The 22,330-nt window shown below is 46.0% G+C and overlaps 1 protein-coding gene across 1 annotated transcript; it reads left to right on the forward strand.

Annotated features, from left to right (window-relative positions):
* The first annotated feature begins 190 nt into the window (after positions 1–190).
* Positions 191–21,057, forward strand: Nsun2 (NOP2/Sun RNA methyltransferase 2). The gene is made up of 19 exons (XM_028782714.1): positions 191–301; positions 409–566; positions 1,100–1,204; positions 3,430–3,535; positions 5,424–5,495; positions 6,157–6,241; positions 7,378–7,570; positions 8,925–8,999; positions 10,307–10,437; positions 13,264–13,337; positions 13,812–13,942; positions 14,352–14,448; positions 16,388–16,569; positions 16,845–16,937; positions 17,472–17,607; positions 18,083–18,163; positions 18,369–18,507; positions 19,942–19,981; positions 20,270–21,057. The coding sequence occupies exons 1-19, from the start codon at positions 206–208 to the stop codon at positions 20,550–20,552; spliced, it is 2,277 nt and encodes a 758-aa protein (XP_028638547.1). The 5' UTR covers positions 191–205; the 3' UTR covers positions 20,553–21,057.
* Positions 21,058–22,330: the final 1,273 nt, after the last annotated feature.

Consider the following 22,330-nt stretch of genomic DNA (forward strand, 5'->3'; position numbering starts at 1 on the left):
CGTGAGGAAACGCGTTCTCTATAGGAATACCATCCTTTTCTCGCGTAAGTTTTCGGCGAGAGCATGTTGTATCTTTCAGGCATATTTCTTGACTGCCCCTGCTAGGACCCCGGACGTGAGGGTCCTCGGGATGCAGCTGGAAGTACAGCGTGCTTGCTGTGTGTTGGATCGCTGTCTGCGCTCCGCGTGTGCAGCGGCGTGGGCCATGGGGCGGCGGGCGCGGGGCCGGCGGTGCCAGCAGCCGCCGCAGCCTGAGGGCGAAGAAGGCGGCGGCGACGGCGGCAGGAAGCGCGGCCAGGGGGTAGGCGCGGGGCGAGAGGGGCGCCCCGTGGGCTCGCGCGTGGGGGCCTTGCTTGTGGGCCGGGTTAGCGGGTGTCGGAGCTTACTCACCTGTTGCTTTCCTATCAGGGCTGGGAAGGTGGATATCCCGAGATCATAAAGGAGAACAAGCTCTTCGAGCACTACTATCAGGAACTCAAAATCGTGCCAGAGGGAGAATGGGACCAATTCATGGACTCACTTCGAGAGCCTCTCCCAGCCACGTTGAGAATCACTGGTTACAAAAGGTAAGTTTGGTGTGTCTTTTCTGAGGTGTGGACTTGGGCTTTGGAGAGGAAGCTATACTGCACAGGAGCAGCCTGGTTTGCTTAGGCACTGCGGGTGGGAGAGTAGAATATGAATAGAAAATGCAACCCGGGAAAGATCCTGGGGGCAGGAGATGGGTGAACTCCTGAGTCCATGGGAGCAGCAGGAAACTTTGCCTCTCCCCTCTCGTCAGTGTACATCACCCCCAAGACTTGTTGCAAATAAAAAAATGAAGCTGGGCGGAAATGCAGTATTGGATTTACCTTACTTGTAAGATTTGTCCAACCTGTGGTCCAACACAGCAGTGAACTGGAGGGAATTAGAAAATCGGTTGTGTTGCTTTTTTAGATATTAACTGGGTCACAGAGTTAAAAAGTCAACACATCCAGGGTCGGTTATGGAACATCTTCTCAGAACTGATTTTACATTTAAAATACTTGCAGTCTTAGAGTGATTAAGTCTTACCAACTCACCTTCTTAGATTATTGTGAAACTTTCTTGTTTTTTTTCGTAGCCATGCAAAAGAGATTCTCCATTGCTTGAAGAACAAGTACTTTAAGGAGTTGGAGGACCTGGAGGTAGATGGACAGAAAGTGGAAGTTCCACAACCACTAAGCTGGTGGGTACAAAATGCTTCCTCATGTTGGGTGTTTCTTAGGTCCGCAACCCCCCTGGAATGCATCTCTCTGCTCTTCAGTCACTGTTGACATAGAGAGCCCGGATGTACTTTGCAAGCATCTGTTTGTTTGTTTGTTTGTTTGTTTGTTTTCTGAGACAGGATTTCTGGATGTCCTGGAACTTGTTCTGTAGACGAGGTTAGCCTCAAACTCACATCCACCTGCCTGTGCTGGGTGGAATCAATCCATGTACCAGCAATGTCTGCCTCTTTTCAAGCCTCTCAATGTTCTTCTCTGTAGTGCTTTTATCAACATGAGATTGGGGTATGCATGTTCATAAATGACTTGCAGTTAATTGACTTCATGAGTTCGGTTAATTGGTTTTGGGTCCAGTCTCCTCCTCTTTGATGTTCCTGAGTGGCTTCTCGAACTTCTATTTACAGTCCCTAGTTTTCCACGTAGATATTCTCCCTTCAGGGAGGGAAGACAGGCTTTGTCAGTCTGTCACAGGTCGCTATGGCTGTGTACAGTGTTTCCCAGCACAGTCTGCCTGTAGGCTCAGGTTCAGTCAGTCTTCCACTGTATCCTGCAGCCAGGCGCTCCTCCTATGACAGCCCTTTACTGCCTGTGATCCCTGGTGCTGAAGGCGTAGCGTTCCTTGTTCAGTACCTGGAATGCTTAGCATCAACTCAGATACGCTACACCCCGAGTGAACTTACAGAAGTTTTAAATTATGGTTTCATATTTCAGATTTTGAGGTAGAATTTTCACAAAAGAAAATTATTTTAAGCAGCTGCTATGTAACGGTGAATTTAGTCTGGTAACTGTAGATTTTGATTTTTTTTATGCTTTTTTGTTTTGAGGCAGAGTCTTATTATGTAACTCTGGTTGGTCTGGAAGTTTCTAGGTAGACCAGGCTGGCTTCGAATTCAGAGAGACTGTCCCTTCTTCTGTTGGGATTGAAGGCCTATGCCACCATGTCTGCATTTTGGGTATTTATATATTGATGTCTTCTTGTGTATTTATTTAGGTGACCTTTTGTGCTTTTTGTTTTAAGATTTATTTTTATTTATATGAGTACACTGCAACTGTCTTCAGACACACACCAGAAGAGTGCATTGGATTCCATTATAGATGATTGTGAGCCACCATGTAGTTGCTGGGAACTGAACTCAGGACCTCTGGAAAAGCAGTCAGTGTTCTTAACCACCCAGCCATCTCTCCAGCCCCTTTTGTGCTTTTTTAAATTGTGGACTATAGCTTGCCATTTTTCATTTTTTTAGTATCCTTACCATAGTTAACCACAGCAGGGTCATTTAAATGAGTCCTGGATGTCAGACACGAAAATCAGTGTACAGAAGTTTTCCCAAATACCACACTAGGACTCCATACTGGTGGCATCCATGTAACTGCCTCTAGTGAAGCAGAATGAATATATCAGTTGTTTTTAATTGTTGATAAATCAAAGATCAGTTCATAATGTGTGAGTGGAAGGATGCTGTGTATAACATCCACAGAAAATTTCGTTTTCGAAGTTTAGACAGAAATTAACAGAAGTATCTTAATGCACAACTGTTGAGCGGGGTCTTAAGATGCGAAGAGCTGTTCTCCGTGTCACTCCCAAGTTTCAAATTTGTCATTTTGGTCTGTTTTCTAGTCAGCCTGATTTCATTTTCCCAGTTGTTACCATGGCTACAGAGATACACAGAACCTTTGTGACCTGCATTGTTATAGGAATTCATTGTCCTGTCTCAGGTGTAACAATCAGCACTGACACAGAGATTAATCACTGTCTGACCTGCTTAGTTTGATGCTGGGTTGAGTAGGCTTGGTGAGCAGGGTGCTATGAGTCACACCAAGGCCCTTATTTCTGCCTTTGCATATAAGTGAATGTGTACAGGCCAGGTGTAGATAACACCTGTCCTGATTGCTGACTTCATAAAGAAGGAATGTCCTCAGAGTGACACCAATGGCAGGAGGCTTCATTCTTCAGTCTGCATAGCTGATAACAGACTTTGTCAAAACTGAGTGCATTTGTGGTTTCCAAGAATGGGAGTGGGTTGTAGGGTTGGGTTTTGTACGTAAGCTCTTTTTGTTGCCTTATAGAATTGCTTTGTACAGAAATAGAAAATATACAAAGTCATAATTAGGAATTTGTCCAACATGTGAATGCCTGCTACTCATGCCCTATTGTATGAAAATGGTGAATATCTTTGGTCTTATTTAGGTACCCTGAGGAACTTGCCTGGCACACAAATTTAAGTCGGAAAATCTTGAGAAAGTCCCCATTGCTGGCAAAGTTTCATCAGTTCCTGGTCAGCGAGACTGAGTCTGTAAGTGGGTTCTGTGGTGCACTGAGGCCTGAAAACACTGAGTGCTGTTGATGGCACTGGCACTGTGCTTCTGACCTGTGAGTGGCTGGGGTCAGGAGGCAGTGGCTTTAGTCTCCTATGATTGACTAAGTTCACCTGTCTCTGTTGTCACTTTGTCTTACTGTCTGCTCTTGGTTGATGCCCATGCCTGTAGAATCTGAGTGTAGGTCCAGGCTGTTTCTCATAGTACTTCTGTGTAGACTCTCCTTTTTCTTCTTAGATATGTGTGTTTGACTGTCATACATACCATGTCCAAGATTTTAAGGCCACAGTGGACTCTGGAAGCTGTCTAGTTTACTTGTCATGACACTATTAATGTCACACTTTATCTTACTGTATCTTGCCTATTGTGTTTTCCTATATTGAACCTTGACCAATGCAACCAAATGCATGTAGCCAAGTGTAATTCTCATAGGTGCAGACCTTCTGGGTTGTTTTGAGCAACTTGGACTTTAGAGACAATGGACTGTAGCGTAGAGGTGTCCCAGTACAGCTCCTGTACTTTAATGTGGAGCTGGATAAGTATACACTCTATAGCTTTCTTTTTCTTTCCTTTGGGATCTTTAATTTCACATTTTACTTCAGGGTTTCCCCTCCTTTCAGATCAAGTGAATCGTTTTGTGCCACTAGATACAGTGGGCTTCTTGTTCACCAAGCTTTAAAAGTACTGGGCTTCCCTATTTACTGATGCCATCACCAATTTGAAAGTTGGGTCTGACTCAGTTCCAATTACTGGCTGTTATTTATTGCTATGGCTTTCTGTCCTCATAGGTAAAGGGCATAAGTTTGCTTGACTTTCCCTCTCGGGATAGTAAGAATTGAAAGCTGCCACATCCTTGTCTGTACTCTGCCCTTATCTAGGTTGGTTGTTGAGTAAAAGGCTAGCAAACCATTAGGGAGCATCCAGTTTGTACTTTGAATAGAGCATAGGCTGGGTGGTGACCAGTGCAGTAGGCAGCTAGGTGGTATTGGAGACCCAGTTGTGAGGAAGGTCACTGTTAGGGAGGAAGGCTGCTTCGTTAACTGCGGAGGTTTGGAAGCAGTCACACTGATAAACCAGAAGCTTAGTCAGTGTGCCTAGGTGAGTGAATCAAAGTTTAGGTGGATGCCACAGAGGCACTGCTGACCAGATAGATACTAACAGGTGAAGATGTCAGGCCTGACTGTCATATATGCCTGACTTGTCATGTGTCAGATGCTTGGCAAGTGTTTCAGGTGCAGCGAAACAGGTAGCTTATGAGAAGCCTACATGTTCCCAGTATTGGTAGGGTTCTGACTGAGGCAGTACTGCCCTGCAGTTCCCTGTCGGCGACTGACGCCAGCTCTCACGCCCTGGCTCGTGTGAGAACAACACGAGGGTGTTGATTAGTTGCCCAAAAGATGAAGATGGGATTCGTAGCTGATGTCTGGTTTCTGCGAGGAGTTGCTCAGCTCTAGAAAGTGGACATGGAGGGTTCCTGGTGGAGGAGATGTAGAGAAGAAGGATGAGTGCCTGGTCATGGCTCTCTTTCCTACACTGGGCTGGCTTCCGGCTGTCTGCGGCTCTTGAGAGCTGACCACCCTTGAAGACACGCACCCAACCCTGGACTTAGGAGGAACGAGAGCGTGCTTCTGACTCCAGTGTCATACCTGACATTCGAACCTGATGCTAATGGCTTGTTCTTAATTATCTTTAAATAGCAAGCAACTATTGATTGATATGAAAATCTCCTCACTAGATATTTTGTAATAGTAGAGACTTGCTTATTCTTTGTAAGATTGCATGGGCTTTTCCTATCACACTTGATACATTCCTCATTTGAAATCTGTTTTTCTTATTGTTGCTGTTTTTGTTTTTCTTCTTCTCTAGGGAAACATCAGCCGCCAAGAGGCTGTCAGCATGATCCCCCCACTGCTGCTCAACGTTGAACCACACCATAAGGTAATGTACCAGATAGAAGACGTGGGTGGGGGGTGGGGAGGTGTAGGTAGGTATTGGCAGTGCGTGTCCACTCTGCTGAAACCTTTTATTTTTAGTAGTATTAGCCTGTCCTCTTAGGGCTTTGTTTTTGTAGTTTTGTCTTGTGTCTTACAATATACATAGTCACACATAACTTTCTCCACTCTTCAAGTTTTTTTTAACATAACAAGTTAACTATAGAGATAATCTTGAGTGATCCTTTTGCCTAATTCCCATTGGCTCTATGGTGCTCGTTAGTGCCAAACACTGCTCTGTGATTATCAGGAACCTGATGGCTTGCCATCCCATCACATATCCCATGACTGCATTTTCCAGATGAGGAAAAGGAAGAAGGAATGCAGTGGGGCCACACTGTGGAGCTGACATGCACTGTCACGCAGGGTCATTCCTGCTCACTTCTGACTCCACAGTTCCCAGCAGCACTCTTTCCTCAGCCCTGTGCACACTGTGCCTCTGTTGTTGCGTGGCTTCTTGGTTTTATGAGCAGGGAACATTCTCTTCATCGGGTAGAGGTTTAGGTTAGGTCTTGGAGTGCAAGTCAGTGTATTAGAATGACATTGAATGCAGAGTATTAAAGCTTCTTATAAGTGATACCTGTTTGTTTGCTTACTTGTTTTTATAGATCTTAGACATGTGTGCAGCCCCTGGATCCAAGACCACACAGTTAATTGAAATGTTACATGCAGACATGAGTGTGCCCTTTCCAGGTAATAATCACTGTGGGGCAGGGAAGCTGCTTTGGGTTGTGTTCAAGGAGAAGTCCTCCCGTTTCCTGCTTCCTGGGCAGTGACTGCTCCTGTGACTAAGAACTGAAGGTAGCACACTGTGATGATGAGTTCTCAAACCAGCACAGTGAGACTCAGAACCCTTTCTGATAGATTCCTGTGTCTGCTGTAGTAGGAAACGGGCCTGCACATAGCACAGACTTGTTTTTGAATTTGAGTAGGAACACTCTGCTTTGCTCAGTTTCTCCTGTAGGTGAGAAGCAGTTGCATGATCTTAATTATTGCTTTAGCCCCTTCCATCCAGGTCCCCCACCTTCAAGAGAGGGTCGTGGCAGCACTGGATGCCATATGTGAAGTGGGATGAGATGGGCAGTGGTGTGGGGAGGCTGCAGGATGCTCATGAGATGGCAGCCATTTCCGCAGAGTTCCCGTCTTTCTTGAGAGTGGGGAGCAGAATTTCTAGTGTTGGTCAGGTCAGCTTTGGTCCATCCTGTTTGCTGACTGTCAGCAGCTGCCCAAGTCCCGTTTCTGGCAGGAGCAGTTTCTTCTCTGTATACCTGATGTCTTGTGTCCCTTGCTGTTGTGAGGCATAGTCCTGTTGTAAGCGTTGTTAAGCATATTGTGTCTTTTTTTGGTGGAGTATGGGAGGAACCAGAAATGAGCAGGAGCTCCACTTGGGAAACTCCCTGGGGTGGTTCTGAGCTTGGGTATCATGTTCTAGAACCAGATAATGGGCTCAGGTGACCAGACCCTACCCCAGGCCAGATTTTCATTCTAAAGCAGAGCACTGGCACATGGGCAAGGTTTTAACTCTGCCAGATTTTATGTGCCTTTCTGTCTACACCTCTCTCATAATTAATAATATGAGCAGGAGAGCTATTGGCACAAGAGTTGGCACAAGGTAAACACCTGCTAACAGAGGAGTCGTAAGGCTTTGAGGGTTTAGGTGCCAGTGGACACGTTGACAGTCAATTCCTTTTCTATAAAGTCTTGTTCTGAGGTCTTACGTCTCACGGAGCTTTCCTCCTCACCTGCCGACCCTGAGGTTCTGGTTGTGTGTTTCAGGGGATGAGTCTGCTTCTGCTGCATCTCTCCTGACTCCAATTTTATGTTCCTAGAGGGATTTGTAATCGCAAATGACGTGGACAACAAGCGCTGCTATCTGCTCGTCCATCAGGCCAAAAGGTTGAGCAGTCCCTGCATCATGGTGGTAAACCATGACGCATCCAGCATACCTAGACTTACAGTGGATGTGGACGGAAGGAAAGAGATTCTCTTCTATGATCGAGTTTTATGTGATGTCCCTTGCAGGTATTTATGTTATTAAAAGGCTAGAATGCTTAAACTCTATCAGGAAGTCCAGTCACACACAGACTAGATGAAATGAAGTAGCACAGGAACGCGGTGGTGCACACGGCTCCTGTAGCCAGGGGGAGGGAGGAGGGAGCTAGGTTGAACATAAAGAAGACTTGAGGTAGTTGCGAAACAGTTCAGCATGGTGTTGGGTATAGAACGTCATAACAGCTCCAGAAGAGATGGAGCATCCTTGAGGAGTGTAAAATCTACACACACACAGCTTAAGTATTCTCTTCTTGGAGCATGTATATAAAAAATGTCAGCTTTCTACTAAAGTTTGTTAGTTTAGTGAAAGAAATTTAAGAGTTGAAACCTTTGTGGAACTCATTTTAACTGTGTACTGATTGATACTTCAGTTTTTATGGTATAAATGTTAGAGAATTAGACTTTATGTGTAGAAACATTGTATGACATCACTAATAGCTATTTTATAAGGAAAGACCCTGTCCTGTTGTAGACATCAGTTCAGAAGTAGGTAAAACCCAAGCATTAATACCTGAGCAGAATGGGTTGGTGGAAATTAGAGCTCAGAATCTGCGGAGAGAACCTATCAAAGTGTCTAAGACAACTCTTGGAAAGGATGCCATTTCTTAAACATACTGCTTATAGCAGAACTTAGTTTGACTTGTAGCTGGTAGCACTGAGTGTGGCTGAGTTAAAACGAATGGAAATTTTATACTTTAGCATGAAACTTAAAAGCATGGACTACTTTAACTAACAGTGTGGTAAGTAAAACTTTCAGTGTTCTGTATGAAGCGTGATAAATACATGAGTCGTGAATTCTCTTATTTCTTTAATTATAATATTCTGATTAACCATGAAGGTCCCATGTTTTCAACCCGTAGGGTTTTATAAAACATTTTTATATTCTGAAAATAAGTTGATCTTACAAACTCTTGATTATAGGCTGAAGAAAATTCTTGAAATTATGGTAAAGTTTCTACCATATGAGCCCTATCATCCAGCCAGAGAGTCATTTTAAAGTAGTGATTATATGCCAGGACATTCCTGCCTTGTGGACCTGCTCCTGCAGCATATGGAAATGAACCTTTGTGGGGTCGTAAGCTGGAGCAGGAACACTGTGGATCTGGTCACAAGTAGCTGGCACTTCTCCATTGCAGCAATCCAGTGAGGCTTTCTGTTCCTGTTACTTGCTTTTGGATTTGAATGTAAAGTGTAGTTTTCTGAAAGTGGAAGTAGAAAGTGTTTGAGGATGGAGTTGCTTTAGTCAGTATTTATAACATCTGCTTTGCAGTTCAGCCTGAGTATGACCTGGGCAGGGTTCACGTGTTAAATATCTTCTTTCCAGTGGCGATGGCACAATGAGAAAGAACATTGATGTCTGGAAGAAGTGGACTACCTTAAACAGCTTGCAGCTCCATGGGTAAGTGGATTGTTTGGCCTGAGACAGGCAGACTTCAAGATGTGTGGCTCCCTGGCAGACCATCTACTGGTCGCACCAGGAGCCACAGTTAATTGTTGCCTCGTGAGAATTTGCCCACTAGAAGTTACTTTAAAGCAGTGATTGTCAACCAACCTGTGGGTTGTGACACTGTTAGGATATGTATCAGGTGTTTACATTATGATTCATAACTGTAGCAATATTACACTTACTAAGTAACAACAAAATAATTTGGAACTATATTAAAGGGTTGCAGTGTTAGGAAGGTTGGAAACAGTCGCTTTAAAGTCTTATTTAAGTAAGAGCAGTAACTGAGCTGGCATGGTGGCACGTGCCTTTAATCTCAGCACTTAGGCAGAGGCAGGCAGATCTCTTCTAGTTCAAGGCCAGCCTGGTCTACAAAGTGAGTTCCAGGACAGTCAGGGCTGATATACAGAGAATCTCTGTCTTGACTAACTAACTTACTAAATTAATAAATAAGGCATAGTAACAGCTACTTTTTATGCTGTCATAGTACATATTTATTTGCTTTCTGTGTCCGTTTCACTTTGGACTTCTCATGGTAGCATCTTTCCGTGAACCCATCACGGTGTTGGTGTGTGGCATTCTTCCCTGTTTATGTTTTGCCTGAGCATGTATATAGATGCACACTGTGTGTGCCTGGTGCCTATGGAGGTCAGAGGGCTCAAGTTCATGAGCCACCATGTGGATGGTGGGAGCCAAACCCAGGTCCTCAATGCATGCTCTTAGCTGCTGAGTCGTCCTTCTAGACCCTCCTCCTGCACAGTGTTCTCAGTGGCTTTCTCTAGAGAGCTTGCTGTTCTTTTTTTCCTTTTAACATGAAAAGCACGTGTTCTAAAGTGGGTAATGGATGGTCTAGTGTACTAGTGTAAACTGACTACAAACAAGTTAACAAGTACTTTGTTTATTAAACACTACTGGTTTTCTGAAATGGAGAGAAGCGTTTGTATTTTTCATAGGAAAACTACATGTTTCAATAAATGTGAAGATTTTTAGTAGAGAAATTCTTCAAATACGTTATACTTTTGTTGTTAAACTGTTGGAAACATGTAACAGAACAGAAAAAAGAACCCATAAAAATAGATGTTGGAACAGACATACAGCTTATATATGACTACATTAAATTCACTTGCAATCTTGAGACAAGATGTTTGCTTTGTTCTTATTGTAAAACTGCCATAAAAATCATGTATGGAATGGAGTAAGTAGGTGTTCTGTAGCTTCTGTTCTGGGGCTGTTTGTTGTGGTAACCTAAGGTCTACCCTTAGCCTACAGCTTCGGATTGCGACTCGAGGTGCTGAGCAGCTGGCGGAAGGGGGCAGGATGGTGTACTCCACGTGTTCCCTGAACCCGGTGGAGGATGAGGCAGTGATAGCAGCTCTGCTGGAGAAGAGCGAAGGTGAGCATGCCTGCACCCAGCCCTTAAAAAGTGGGCCGTGAGTGGGCGTGTGTGCTTAACTGTTGTCTGTAACTCTTTCAAGTGAGATGCTGTACTTAAGAATGGGCTTCTGAGACTGATGTAATTTTGTCAACTGCTTGGAACCTGAAAGCTTGAGGACAAAGCCGTGCTCATTTTTCTCTAATGAGAAAATGAGTGTTTGTCACTATCCCAGGCCCTTATACATTGGTTTATATAAAGGAGTTTATGGGGTAGAACAATCCCCAGTGAGCATCTTCTCTCTAAGTGTGCAGCGCAGTAGGCTAGGCTGATTGACGCTGTGCAGCTTCTACCACTGTCCTCAGTTCCTCATCCTGCAAGACTGAACTTGAAGCTGTGTGTCTCTCCTGTGCCACCATTCAGCTTTTGTCTCTGGAATTGTGACTCTAGGGTCCTCTTGTGAGTCATCCCATAGCTGTCTTTTCATGACTGCCCTGTTTGCCTCAGTGCAAGGTTCTGTCAGGGTTTTATTCCGTGTGTAAGCTGAGCTGTACTCAGTTGTGTGTCCAGTTCTATCTCGTTGATCAGATCATCGGTGGTGGGCACTTGGATTTCTACTTTGAGCTCCTATGAGTTTGGGGCTGTGACACTGTGTTCCGAGTCTCTTGGCCTGCCCTGCATGCTCTGCCCTGCATGCTCTGCCCTGCATGCTCTGCCCTGCATGCTCTAGGGTGTGCATCTGAACGGGGATGGCTGCATGCTTTAGTGAGCCTTGAGGACTGTCAGGCTGCTCTTTGTAGTGATGTCACCGTACATCGTAACACCAGGTTCCAGCTTTGACATGTCCTTGGCTGACCAATAATTGTTAGTCCCCGTCCCACTGCTGTGAAGTCTTAGACATTGAGTTATACTGTGATGTCAGCCAGGCAACGTTTTCTAACAGTATTCCAAAATAGCGTTTTTATGATGGTTTTGAAAGTGGTTCACTTTCAGCCTTTTGCTGAAGTCTTAGCTTTCCGCCATTAACTGAACCTGTATTGGAGGTTTTTAAAGCAATCAGATTTTTTTTCATGTTTTGATATCACAGTCCACCAGTGTGCCGTCCTCACAAGCATGGAGGAGTTAAACATAGCATGGGAAGGTCATTCCCACTTCCTGTGGCTCAGCACCCACCACCTGCCATCCCATGCGTTAGGTGTGCCTCAGCTCTGGCTGCTCTGGGCTGTGTAGTCAGCCCTCAGCTGGGTCCTTTGGATTGACACTTGATGTATTGGACTGGATTCTTACACTTTATTTAGCCTTAGTAAAGATGGGGTTTTGGAACAGTTATTTTGCACATGGAGAAGGAAATTATCATTATGTCATACTCATAGGCACTCTGAGCCAAGGGATCAGATTTATGCATTTGTTAGCTGACATTCAGGGAAGATGGGGATTCTGATAGCTAGAAGGACAGTCTAGTCCCAGAGCTATGAGAAGCACTCAGCATACTTAGCATTGGCAGCTAGTTCCTCTCACTTAAGCCAAATGGAGGACCTGTGCTGTCAGCCTCAGGGAGAGGGAGGCAGAGGGACTAAGTTAGGGCTAGCCTGAGCTTCACAGGACTTCCTTGTTAAAAAAGCCCAGGTTGGGGATGTAGCTCAGTGACAGTCTTTGACTGGCGCGAACAGTTCCTGAGAGTGATCCTCAGCAGAACCCTCTGAAGGTAGCTGAAGGATTAGAGGGATTCACACTCTGGTGGTGCTTTTTATTGGAATAAAAAATGACTCTGGTTTCCTGGTGAGCAGTTCCCTTGACTAGAGTGGACACTGATGCAGCTAATCTCACCCGAAGCACAGGACCCTTTCTTCTGTCTTCAGGCCTGGCATTTGTTCCTACTCGAAAGCTTTAAACAGAAAATGGAACAACAAGAAGTACATAGAGGACTTAGGTGCAGGGACTGTCAGATGCTCAGAGCTAACACATGGAGGAAAGATGGCTCACAGCCATGGAATCTGGAGATGGGCTGAGCTCCTGCCTGGCTTGGGGAGAGCTCTGCTCCTTGATATAGCCAGTGGCCCTTGCTGGAGAGAACTGCTGTTGACACTTGGAGGTTGCTTGAAGGAGAGATGCTCTTAAGAGGAGACTGCTTCTGTGGAAGGTTCCCTTAGCCTTTTGGTTTGTTTACAGTTACTTGGTTTGTCTTTACCTCTCCAAGGGGCTTTGTCGTTTTCCTCAAGTCTGTATTGGTAGCTGGTTAAATGCTAACTGATGGCTCCACTGTACAGCTTCTTAAAATGTCACTGTTGTAGACCACAGGACCAGAGAATGTTCACAGCTGCCCTGCTGTAAGGCTGCCCCCATTATACCCAGTGGACAATTTTAGAAAACTTTCATGATTGAACATAATTTCTGGGACGATTGTTAGACAAAAAAGCATGAAGACACAGATCACCTAGCCAATGTGTGTGTAGAACACACCTGCCTCTGAATCCTAGTTGTGGGGGCACACAGGCAGTGACTCTGTAGTTAGGCTTACAGCTTCATTGTAACCATAAAAATACCTGTGTGTTTTAGCAGCTTTATTGAGTTTTAACTTGCATTTTGAGAATGTAGTTAAATGACTTTAGTAAACTCACTCAGCTGGGTCTGTAACCGTTTTTGCACCCCAAGAAAGTTCTTCATGCTCGCTGGCTTTCACGCCCTGTCCCACTCTAAGCTGCTTTTTGTCTATGGACTTGCCTTCTCTGGTCATTCTTAAGAGTGGAGTTGGTGTATGCACTTTATTGGGGTTTCTTTGAATGGGCACACTGTACAAGCCTTTGTGAGGTGTTTGTTTGTTTGTTTGTTTGTTTGGTATGTTCCTAGGTGCTCTCGAGCTTGCTGATGTATCTGCTGAGTTGCCGGGACTAAAGTGGATGCCTGGAGTCTCACAGTGGAAGGTAATCTTGTGATGGGGACTTTTATTTCTAAGGACCAAGGACACCTTGAAAGAGCCACAAACATTGGAAAACATTTGTGTTTGTGCATTGTTAATCAGTGCATCACATGGTTATACAGTATAGATTTCACTTGCAGATTCTGTTTCACAAATGCTATAATTGTATGTGGGTTTTTTTCTTCTTTTGTTTCTCATATGGAACCTGGCTTTGCTTTCATGCCTATAAATGTGACCTTGATACTTTTTCTTCAATGCGTGTGGTTTGCAGTTAAACTTTGGTTTATAAATCAAAGCAGTTCCCCCTTGATCTCCCTGCACAAAACAAGCTGACATTTGTTTTAAAAACAAAATGGAAACCGAATCAGTGGTTGTGATGATGCTGATCCTGGACTTTGAGGTGAAGGTTATTCATGTGGGGCAGTCGCCTTGCCCTGGATACCAGTGTATTCGTCACTGTGCTGGTCTCTTTCAACAGGTCATGACTAGAGATGGGCAGTGGTTTGCAGACTGGCATGAGGTTCCCCAGGGCAGGCATACGCAAATCCGGCCTACCATGTTCCCACCAAAGGACCTGGAAAAGCTACAGGCGATGCATCTAGAGCGATGGTAAGTTTGTACGCACTGTGGGCTGTGGAGTAGGGAGACCGTCTGTCAGGTGATGAAGTTGGTATCCATTGTTTGCTGGCACCAGTGTTTACAAATACTGGAATTGGTTCCAATTTCAGAGTTAATACTTTGGCAACTGCATGTGCCTTCCCTCCTCTCTTCATTTCTGTGTAGTAACTGTACATACAGCACAGTTGCTTCATTCTGATAGCGCCATAAATGCAGGTAGTGTGCCTTGGTCACCACGTTCGTCTCCCTAGCCCTGTGTGCCCCTTGCCTTCCCCTCCTTGGACTTTTCAATGAGGCTATGCGGCTCTTCTGTGCATAGGGCTGAGTGTCTGCCATAAGGCCAGACTCTGTGATACCAAAGGGATCATTTGCATGACATTTTGTGTGTGTGCTGTTGTAGCCTTCGAATACTGCCCCATCATCAGAATACTGGAGGGTTCTTTGTGGCAGTATTGATCAAGAAAGCACCAATGCCATGGAACAAACGACAGCCCAAGGTAAGCTTTAACAGAAGACAAAACCTGTAAGAGGTAATTCATTTCAAATGCAGAACAAAGTGGAGGTTTTGAGGGCTGAGGGTGTTAAGAAAATCTGAGCTTAAAGAAAGGGGGCTTCATTTGAATTTCAGATTTTATAAACATAGGCATTCTCCACAAAGAGCCAGTGAGAAAGGGTGTATTTGGGGGCACATCCTGTCTCTGTCTTATCCCCGGCTCCTTAAGAGCAGTTGAAAGGCCATGAGATGGATGGTGGGCAGGACTATGGACTCTGAGCCCGTGATGAGTCCTCTGACATTTACCGCCCTGCATCATGAGGTACATCCTGCTCACTGTAAGTGCTGCCCCACAGCAAGACGGTCTCCTCCTGACCTGAGCCGTTGTGGGAGGCTGTTACACACAGCTGTGCTGTGTCTGTGGCTTTAATTGTGAGCGGTGTCCGCCTCTGCATGACTGACTAGTAAGATACTACTTCATGGGAGTATGTCTCTAGCAGGGCACACTATTCACTCACACACAAGCCAGGCCAGATACCCGAAACTGAGTATGAGACAGAGTGAGAGAGAGATGTGCTAACATGGAACTCAGCAAGTGACACAAAAGTGTTTTAAAAAGCAAAACAATATATCAACAGTAAAATGGAAGAGAGGCCAAAACCCTCTTAAAACAGCATGAAGCCAGAGGCACCTCAGGTGTAGGTCAGTCTACAGCATACTCATAACAGCCCCGGAACTGTTCCCGCGAGCTTAGAGCCACCGGCTGTCAGAAGTGAGAGCAGGAGATGCCACTATTACCCACTAAGAAGCGTCACAGCCAGAGCATACACTACTGGGGCTGGAGGCAAAACATGTGCTTAGCATAGGCTACGGACTCTAGTTTCAACATCAGCACCAAATAACTAAATGCATGCCACTGTTAAAACACATTGTAAGAAAACACAAAGTGCCCTCCGATATTAAACCTCAAATGACTACGTAGAAACAGTATTTCAAACACACTGGCATAAGTAAAATGTATTAGTAAAGCTCAAGTCAGCTTTACTTCTGTTTTAAGCACACTGCTAGAAAATGTACACTGCCATATGGCTGCCGTCCTACTTCTACCAGAGAAGAGTACAGCTCTAAGCTTTACTCCCAAGGAGTTGGGACTCTAGACTTAGGACTATAGTCTCAGCTAGATCAGCTAGAAGCTGGAGCAACAGTTACCCTCAGCCACCGGTGGCCAGAGAAGGATGAGGTCCTTTGAGAGAACAGTTTCATTCTGTTTTTTTCAGAGCTGAGAAGCCTTAGTCCTAATTTAAGATGACCTTGACGAAACAGAAGTTTGCACGTCAATTCCTGGCTGCATTCTATAACCATAGAAGGCTTTTTGTGGTAGGCAAGCGTGCTAGAATACCAGGCTGCATCCCCAGGCTAAAAGAGCTTCAATGTGTGAACGAAACAGCTTGCCTCTGCTTTGAAGCCAGTTAGTTGTATATCATGATTGCCTCGGTTCTTCACTCTAGTTCCCGAGGCCCTGGATGTGTTTTCCCTCTAATTATACCCTGGAACAATTTCCACAGCTCTCTTTTGTTATGATGTCATCAGTTATGTGCCTGAGCCTAACCCTGCAGGACCCATGGTTAGCACAAACTCACATTCCTGTGAACTCATGTGCCTTACCCAGAACGGACACAGGGTTACTGAGTAAGAGCAGGCTGGCTCTATAGGCCTCTGGGATGTTCTTTGTGAGGCTATTGGAGAGTCAGCTCTGAATTGAACAGTGCCTGCAGATTCCATTTAAAGAGCATTTTAAAAGCAGTATGTTGTAAAAAGAATATTTGTCTTCCAGTGCAATAAAAAAAATAGAACTGGTTGACAGGAACATACTAGTCTTAATTTCCTTCAGTGGTGTGAAGTATGTTGCTTCTGTGTGAAAATGAATTTGTTCCCTTTAACAGGTACAGAGTAAATCTACAGAGGCCAGAGAGCCCAGGGCATCCAGCCCTGCAGCATCCACAGAGGGAAATCCCAGTGATCAGTCTGAGCTGGAAAATCAGATGATCACTGGAACTGGTGACTCAGAAGCAACTTGCACCACTGAGAACACAGAGAGTAATGAGAAGAAAGATGGCGTGTGTGGGTGAGGAAGAGGACGACATCTGAGTAGGGCTGTCGTCTTTATAGCCCTCCTTGTTAAATTAAATGGGGTCCCAGAGCCTTAGCCATGGTGACTTTCAGGGGAAAGGGGACACGGCACAACTGGTGTGTTGTGTTGTGTAGGTTAATCAGCACCCACAGATGCTGTAGCACTACAGCACAGGGTTGAGTGCTGGCAGGGCAGGATGAGTGCTGCTGGTATGGACTGCTCCTGCCACACTTGCTGACCACCTCACCACCTCCCTCTTCCCTCCTCAGCCCTCCTCCATCAAAGAAAATGAAGTTGTTTGGATTTAAAGAAGACCCGTTTGTATTCATTCCTGAAGATGACCCTTTATTTCCACCTATTGAGTAAGGAGCCAGCCGTGTGAATCCCGCTTTATAAAGTTGACTGTAGCAAAGCACATGCCTTACAGTCACCTTCAGCTAGTATTTGGTAGTTAGCTCTCTTCCTCCTGATCGTGCCTTAGATCTGGGTAGTACTTGGGAGATACCAGCCTTCTTTATTAAGCTGAAAAACCACCTGGAGGTAAAGGCGACAGGAAGCACTGTCAGCTGGGACCCAGTGTGGGTTTAGATCACTTAACAGAGTCTAGCAGGCAGTGGCCGAGGCTCCTGGTCTGCTCTTACTTGGGAATTTGAGGAGCCAGTAGGCTCGAGTGAGAATGAATTGTCTGCATAGGGAACACAGAAATGCATGCATTGTGAAAGCTTGAAGCTTTGGCCCAGGTTAGGAGTCTGGGCTCCTGGTCATTGAAATAGCAATTGCAGAAGAGCAGCTCTTGCACCAGCCCTTTCCCTGGCTGTCCTCTGGGCACATCCTGCTGTGCTCCAAGGTGCGGCCAGGTGGCTGCCGGGCTGTAAGCAGTGCTCCTTTGTCGACAGGAAGTTTTACGCTTTGGATCCTTCGTTCCCGAGGATGAATTTGTTAACGCGAACCACAGAAGGGAAGAAGCGGCAGCTTTATATGGTGTCCAAGGAGCTGAGGAATGTACTGCTGAACAACAGCGAGAAGATGAAGGTGGCTGGGGGCAGGGGGGGCGGGGCCAAGCACAAGCAGGGCCCTGCACACCCACTGCTTTCACTCGGGAGGGGCAGGTCCCAGTGTGTCCTCTTTGTTTTCTTCCTGGACAGTTTTCTTAGCGTTGCCAGCCTGGTGACTGTGCTTCCTGACAGTGCTATCATGAGCTGCCTTGTTCAGCTCCTTGGGTCTTCTGCGCTGTCGGAGCAGTTAACATGAGGCACCTCTGTCTTGATGCATACTTAGATGTGGCCAACTTATTCTCGTGTTTAATTGTTTAATGGTTGCCTTAAGCTATGGGCATAGGAGCTATTAGAACTGTGATTTGATTCTTGAAAACCAGTTCCAGAAAAGGACCATTGTTCTGACCGTCTCTTTGTAAAGCTGTTCACTGGCAGCCATACGGCCTATAGTGAAAGGAGCAGCAGTGAAAGGTTGTCCTGAATTCCCGGTGAATCTCATTTTTAACTTACAGGTTATTAACACTGGGATAAAAGTCTGGCGTCGAAATAACAGTGGTGAAGAGTTTGACTGTGCGTTCCGTTTGGCACAGGAGGTAATTTGGAAAAGGGTTTCAAAGTCCTAGCCATGGTTAATGTGAAACAGCCAGAGAGGGGCCTTCTGGTGGGCCACTAAGTTCCTCCAGGACCTAGGTTTCTTTGTAGCCTTGAGCCAAGGGAGGGACTTGAGTCAAGTCAGGAACCATACAAGAAAGCCCTTCGTGGACCATGGATCACAGTGCTCTTTCTTCACTCTTACAGGGAATATATACATTGTATCCATTTATCAAATCAAGAATCATCACTGTATCCATGGAAGATGTGAAGACCCTGTTGACCCAGGAGAACCCGTTCTTTAGAAAACTGAGCAGTGAGGCCTACAATCAAGTCAAGGACCTCAGTGAGTAAAGGTCCAAGAGCTAGCTAGCTTGTATTACCTCCATGAGGACTGCAAATGACAGCTGCACATTCCTCAGTTAGTCCTGTGTGTTCACACCCTCAGATTTGACTGGTTATGGGTTGAGGATAACAGAGGAAAAGCAGCCCTGTCTGGCAGGGGATGTGCTCAGTTGGCACAAGGTTCCCTCAGCATTCTCAGAACCCTGGGTTTGATCTCCAGACACTGCATGAACTGTGCATGCCTGTAGTTATAGCACTTAGTAAGATCAGAAATTCAAGGTCATGCTTGGCTACACAGCAAGTAATACAGAATCACAATGGGTTGCTAGAGCATTCACGATCAGAATGCCTGTGGGATAACAGCTGCTGACAGGTCAGTGTTCCCGAAGGGATTTGAAGTCACTTAGAGATAGCCTTACAGAGACTATGGTGAGCTTAGGATGTGCTGTGCCACGTGTAGGAAAGCCTTGAGTCCTTCTGAGGGTTTTTGCCTTGTCCCTCAGGGAACCCCTACTTGTACTCATCATAAGGCACTGGGGCCTGGCCTCTTCAGCTGTTTTTCTTGGCACCTTGCTGAGCTGGATGGTGCCTGAGTTCTGGTCATGTAGCACCTCTTGACTCCTGTACAAACCTGGTAGGACTTGAGTTCAGGTTCCCCTGTATTAGGCCCATCCGGTGTTAGGTCACCGTGGTGACATCTTCAAGTGTGTCCTGTTCTGCTTTTCTTTTGTTTGTACCTTTCTCACAGTCTGTTGGTGAGTGCAGCTCAGTCTGGGGTACCACGCTGTCTTGGCCTCCTGTACCCTCTTCTCATCCTGGTGTGAGTCACAGGCCTGCAGAATGCAGAACACTCCCTTCAGCAGAGAAGGAACAGGAACTTTACATTTCTTTCTTTTAAATCTTCTGTGAAGGTTTACTTGATATCTTTGGTTGGGTATGGGGCATACCCGTGCCATAGTGTACATGGGGAGGTCAGATGACAACCTGCAGAAATTGGTTCCCTCTGTCCGGGGTGGCTTCTGGGTCTGACTTCAGGCTCCAGTCTTTAGGCTTGGACAGGAAGCACTTTGACCAGCTGAGCTGTCCCACTGGCCCTTACCCTGTGTCTAGCTGACAGAGTATAGGACTTGTTAACTCTCATGTTATTTTTGCTGTATCTAGGAGTTGGGACTTTATTTAACCTTGAGTGTTTAGAATTGACCAGTTAACTCTCAACTTCTTGTTTCTTTCCCAGAGAATGTGCTAAATACTATGTTCTTGCACACACATTGTATTCTGTCTCTCTGTGTCTCTGTCTTTCACTCTCCGGACTCTGCTTCAGCCTGTGCCTGAGACCAAGAGCTCGCTGACCCCTCTTGGAACAGCACACACATTTGCTCAGTAGTTGTGAAAGTGAAAAACCTTGTCACATGTGTCTGTTTCTCTTTTCTTCTAGCAAAGGGAAGTGTTGTGCTGAAGTATGAACCAGATTCTGCGTAAGTATGTGTGCCTGCTGTTGGATAAGTAGCTGGGCATGGCAGCTTGTGTGACCACAGCACACACTTGAAGGCTAGTGCAGGAGTCGCAGCCTACAGGAGTTTTAGGGCCTTGCCCTGTGGGGAGTTCCCAGCAGCACTGAGGGTAGCAGGATCATAACTCTGACCGCACACATGGCAGAGTAGGGAGTAGGCTCAGCACTTTTTCCAGAGGTTGCGTGTAGACACCACGAGATGGTGGATTGAACAGCGTGCTTAATGCTTACATGGGCCCTTCTTTTTTGGCAGGAATCCAGACGCCCTGCAGTGCCCCATCGTGCTGTGTGGGTGGCGGGGAAAGGCCTCCATTCGAACTTTTGTGCCCAAAAATGAGCGGCTTCATTACCTCAGGATGATGGGTGTGGAGGTGTTGGGAGAGAAGAAGAGTGAGGGTGTCATTCTTACGGACGAGAGTGCTGCCAGCCCAGAGCAGCATGAAGACGAAGAGGATGCCAAGCAGACAGCACAAGACCCCTGCACCCCAGACTCCGCCCCTGCATGTGACCCAGGTGCAGCTGAGCCATCCCGGTGAAGATGTCTCCACACACTGAATTGGTACCATCCCTTGTTGGAGATCAAATCTAGAATGTCCTTAGCTGGGACCTGGAAATGAGTGGGTGGCCACAGTCTGGGAAGAGCTGTGTTTTCTAGCATTTAGGAGTTGCTTTTGCAAAGTGGATACATGTTTCTGCTGTTACAGGCTAATGCAACACAGCCTTTGCAGAAGTTCAGATCACTCGTGGGGCCAATAGTGGCCTAGTCTCCTAAAATTATAGTAAAAATCTGCAACTCTTTGGGGAGCAGCGCTGTGCATTAATACTTTTTGGACTGCACATCAGAGGGTTGTGCAGTCAGGCTGACACTGAGGTCTCAGGTGACTTCTGTGCCTTTGTGATAAAGGGTGAGGTAAGCCATCCCAGAGGGAAGGCTGTTGAATCATGAGAGCAGTTTTGGGGACCGTTTGTGCTTATCCTGGAGGTGCTCTAAGTGTGGTGGAGATTGCTTGGGTCATGAAATAAAGAGCTATTATGATAATATGTCTTGGCATGTGACTTGGATTTGCTTTTAGTTGGCTAATGGGAGCGAAAACCAGAGTCCTCTTGTATAGGAATTGAAAGCTGGCCTGCTCCAGAGTTGTCAGCCAGTGTGTCCTGAGCAGCTTCCTGCTTCAGTAAGGTGAGACAGACAGGACCTGGGTTGTGCTGGATCCTTGACCCGGCTTTAGCACAGAGCAAAACTCATGCCGATTGAGTCACTGACGGTCTCAGCATTTAAAGATGGAGAAGTAGACCTGGGTGGAACTATACTGTGTCCCCTGCCTTGCCTCCAGGAGTGCTAGCCTGGTCACATTTGTCCTCTCCAGCAGTGTTTCCCTGTCAGCCTCGTGCTCAGATGTGCTGTCTGAGTTTACTTATTGCACACAAATGTAGGGCAAACTTTGTACTCAGTGATGTCTCTGTATCCTTGGCCTCTTGAAACGTTTCCCTGTCAGCCGTGTTCCCCTCACCCAGATTCTGCCGTCAGCGTTCTTGCAGGAGCTCTTCCTTTCCTGTATGTGTGATGTATTTTGTCTGCACTGTTGAGCGTTAGTTACATTAGAACATTACCTACGCTCTCCGTGTCTTCCTATTATGCTCTGAGCCAAACACCAGCTATCTCTGGGAGCTCAGCTGTGCCTTGCTTATAAAAGATCAATCCAGCTGGATTTGTTGACTATTTTCATGCCCTGGGGAGGGTCATAGAATCTTCACCTGAATGAATGTCCAGCTGCTCCATACCACAAGTTGTATGCAACTCTACCTTGGGGAGGAGCCAGAGGATACAGGCCAAAAAGACCAGGGTGAGGATTCCATCTCTGTGTCTGTGGGGAAGCCATCATCTGCTGGCTAAAGACGTTGGCACTGCCTTTTGCAGGGGAGGGAAACCCAGGGGAGCCTCTGTAAGTAGCCTTCACCTGCTCTACAAATAAGCCCAGTAATTCATTGGTTCCCCAGAATGAATGCTGGTAGAACCGTGGGATGTGTATGAAGCATGTTATTGGGCTCTTAGAAGGAAGAGCAGACTTTGCTTAGTTCCCTGCCCAGGGGAAGCATTTTAGCAGCAGTGGGTCTTTCCTGCCATAGGTCTTACACATGGGCCTGACCTTGAGGTGAAAAGACCACTAAGCCCTAGCCATTGGAACTGCCTCACTTCCAAGCAGCTGGATGACAGTCTCAGCTGGTGTGGCCCTGGCTGCCTCCATCTTGTGATTCCTTCTCTTACAGGGTGTGGCTTAGTTATAGGGTGTGGGTTAGCTACTTTGTAGGATGT

Source organism: Grammomys surdaster, unplaced genomic scaffold (genome assembly GCF_004785775.1).
Source record: "Grammomys surdaster isolate TR1022 unplaced genomic scaffold, NIH_TR_1.0 843, whole genome shotgun sequence".
NCBI lineage: Eukaryota > Metazoa > Chordata > Mammalia > Rodentia > Muridae > Grammomys > Grammomys surdaster.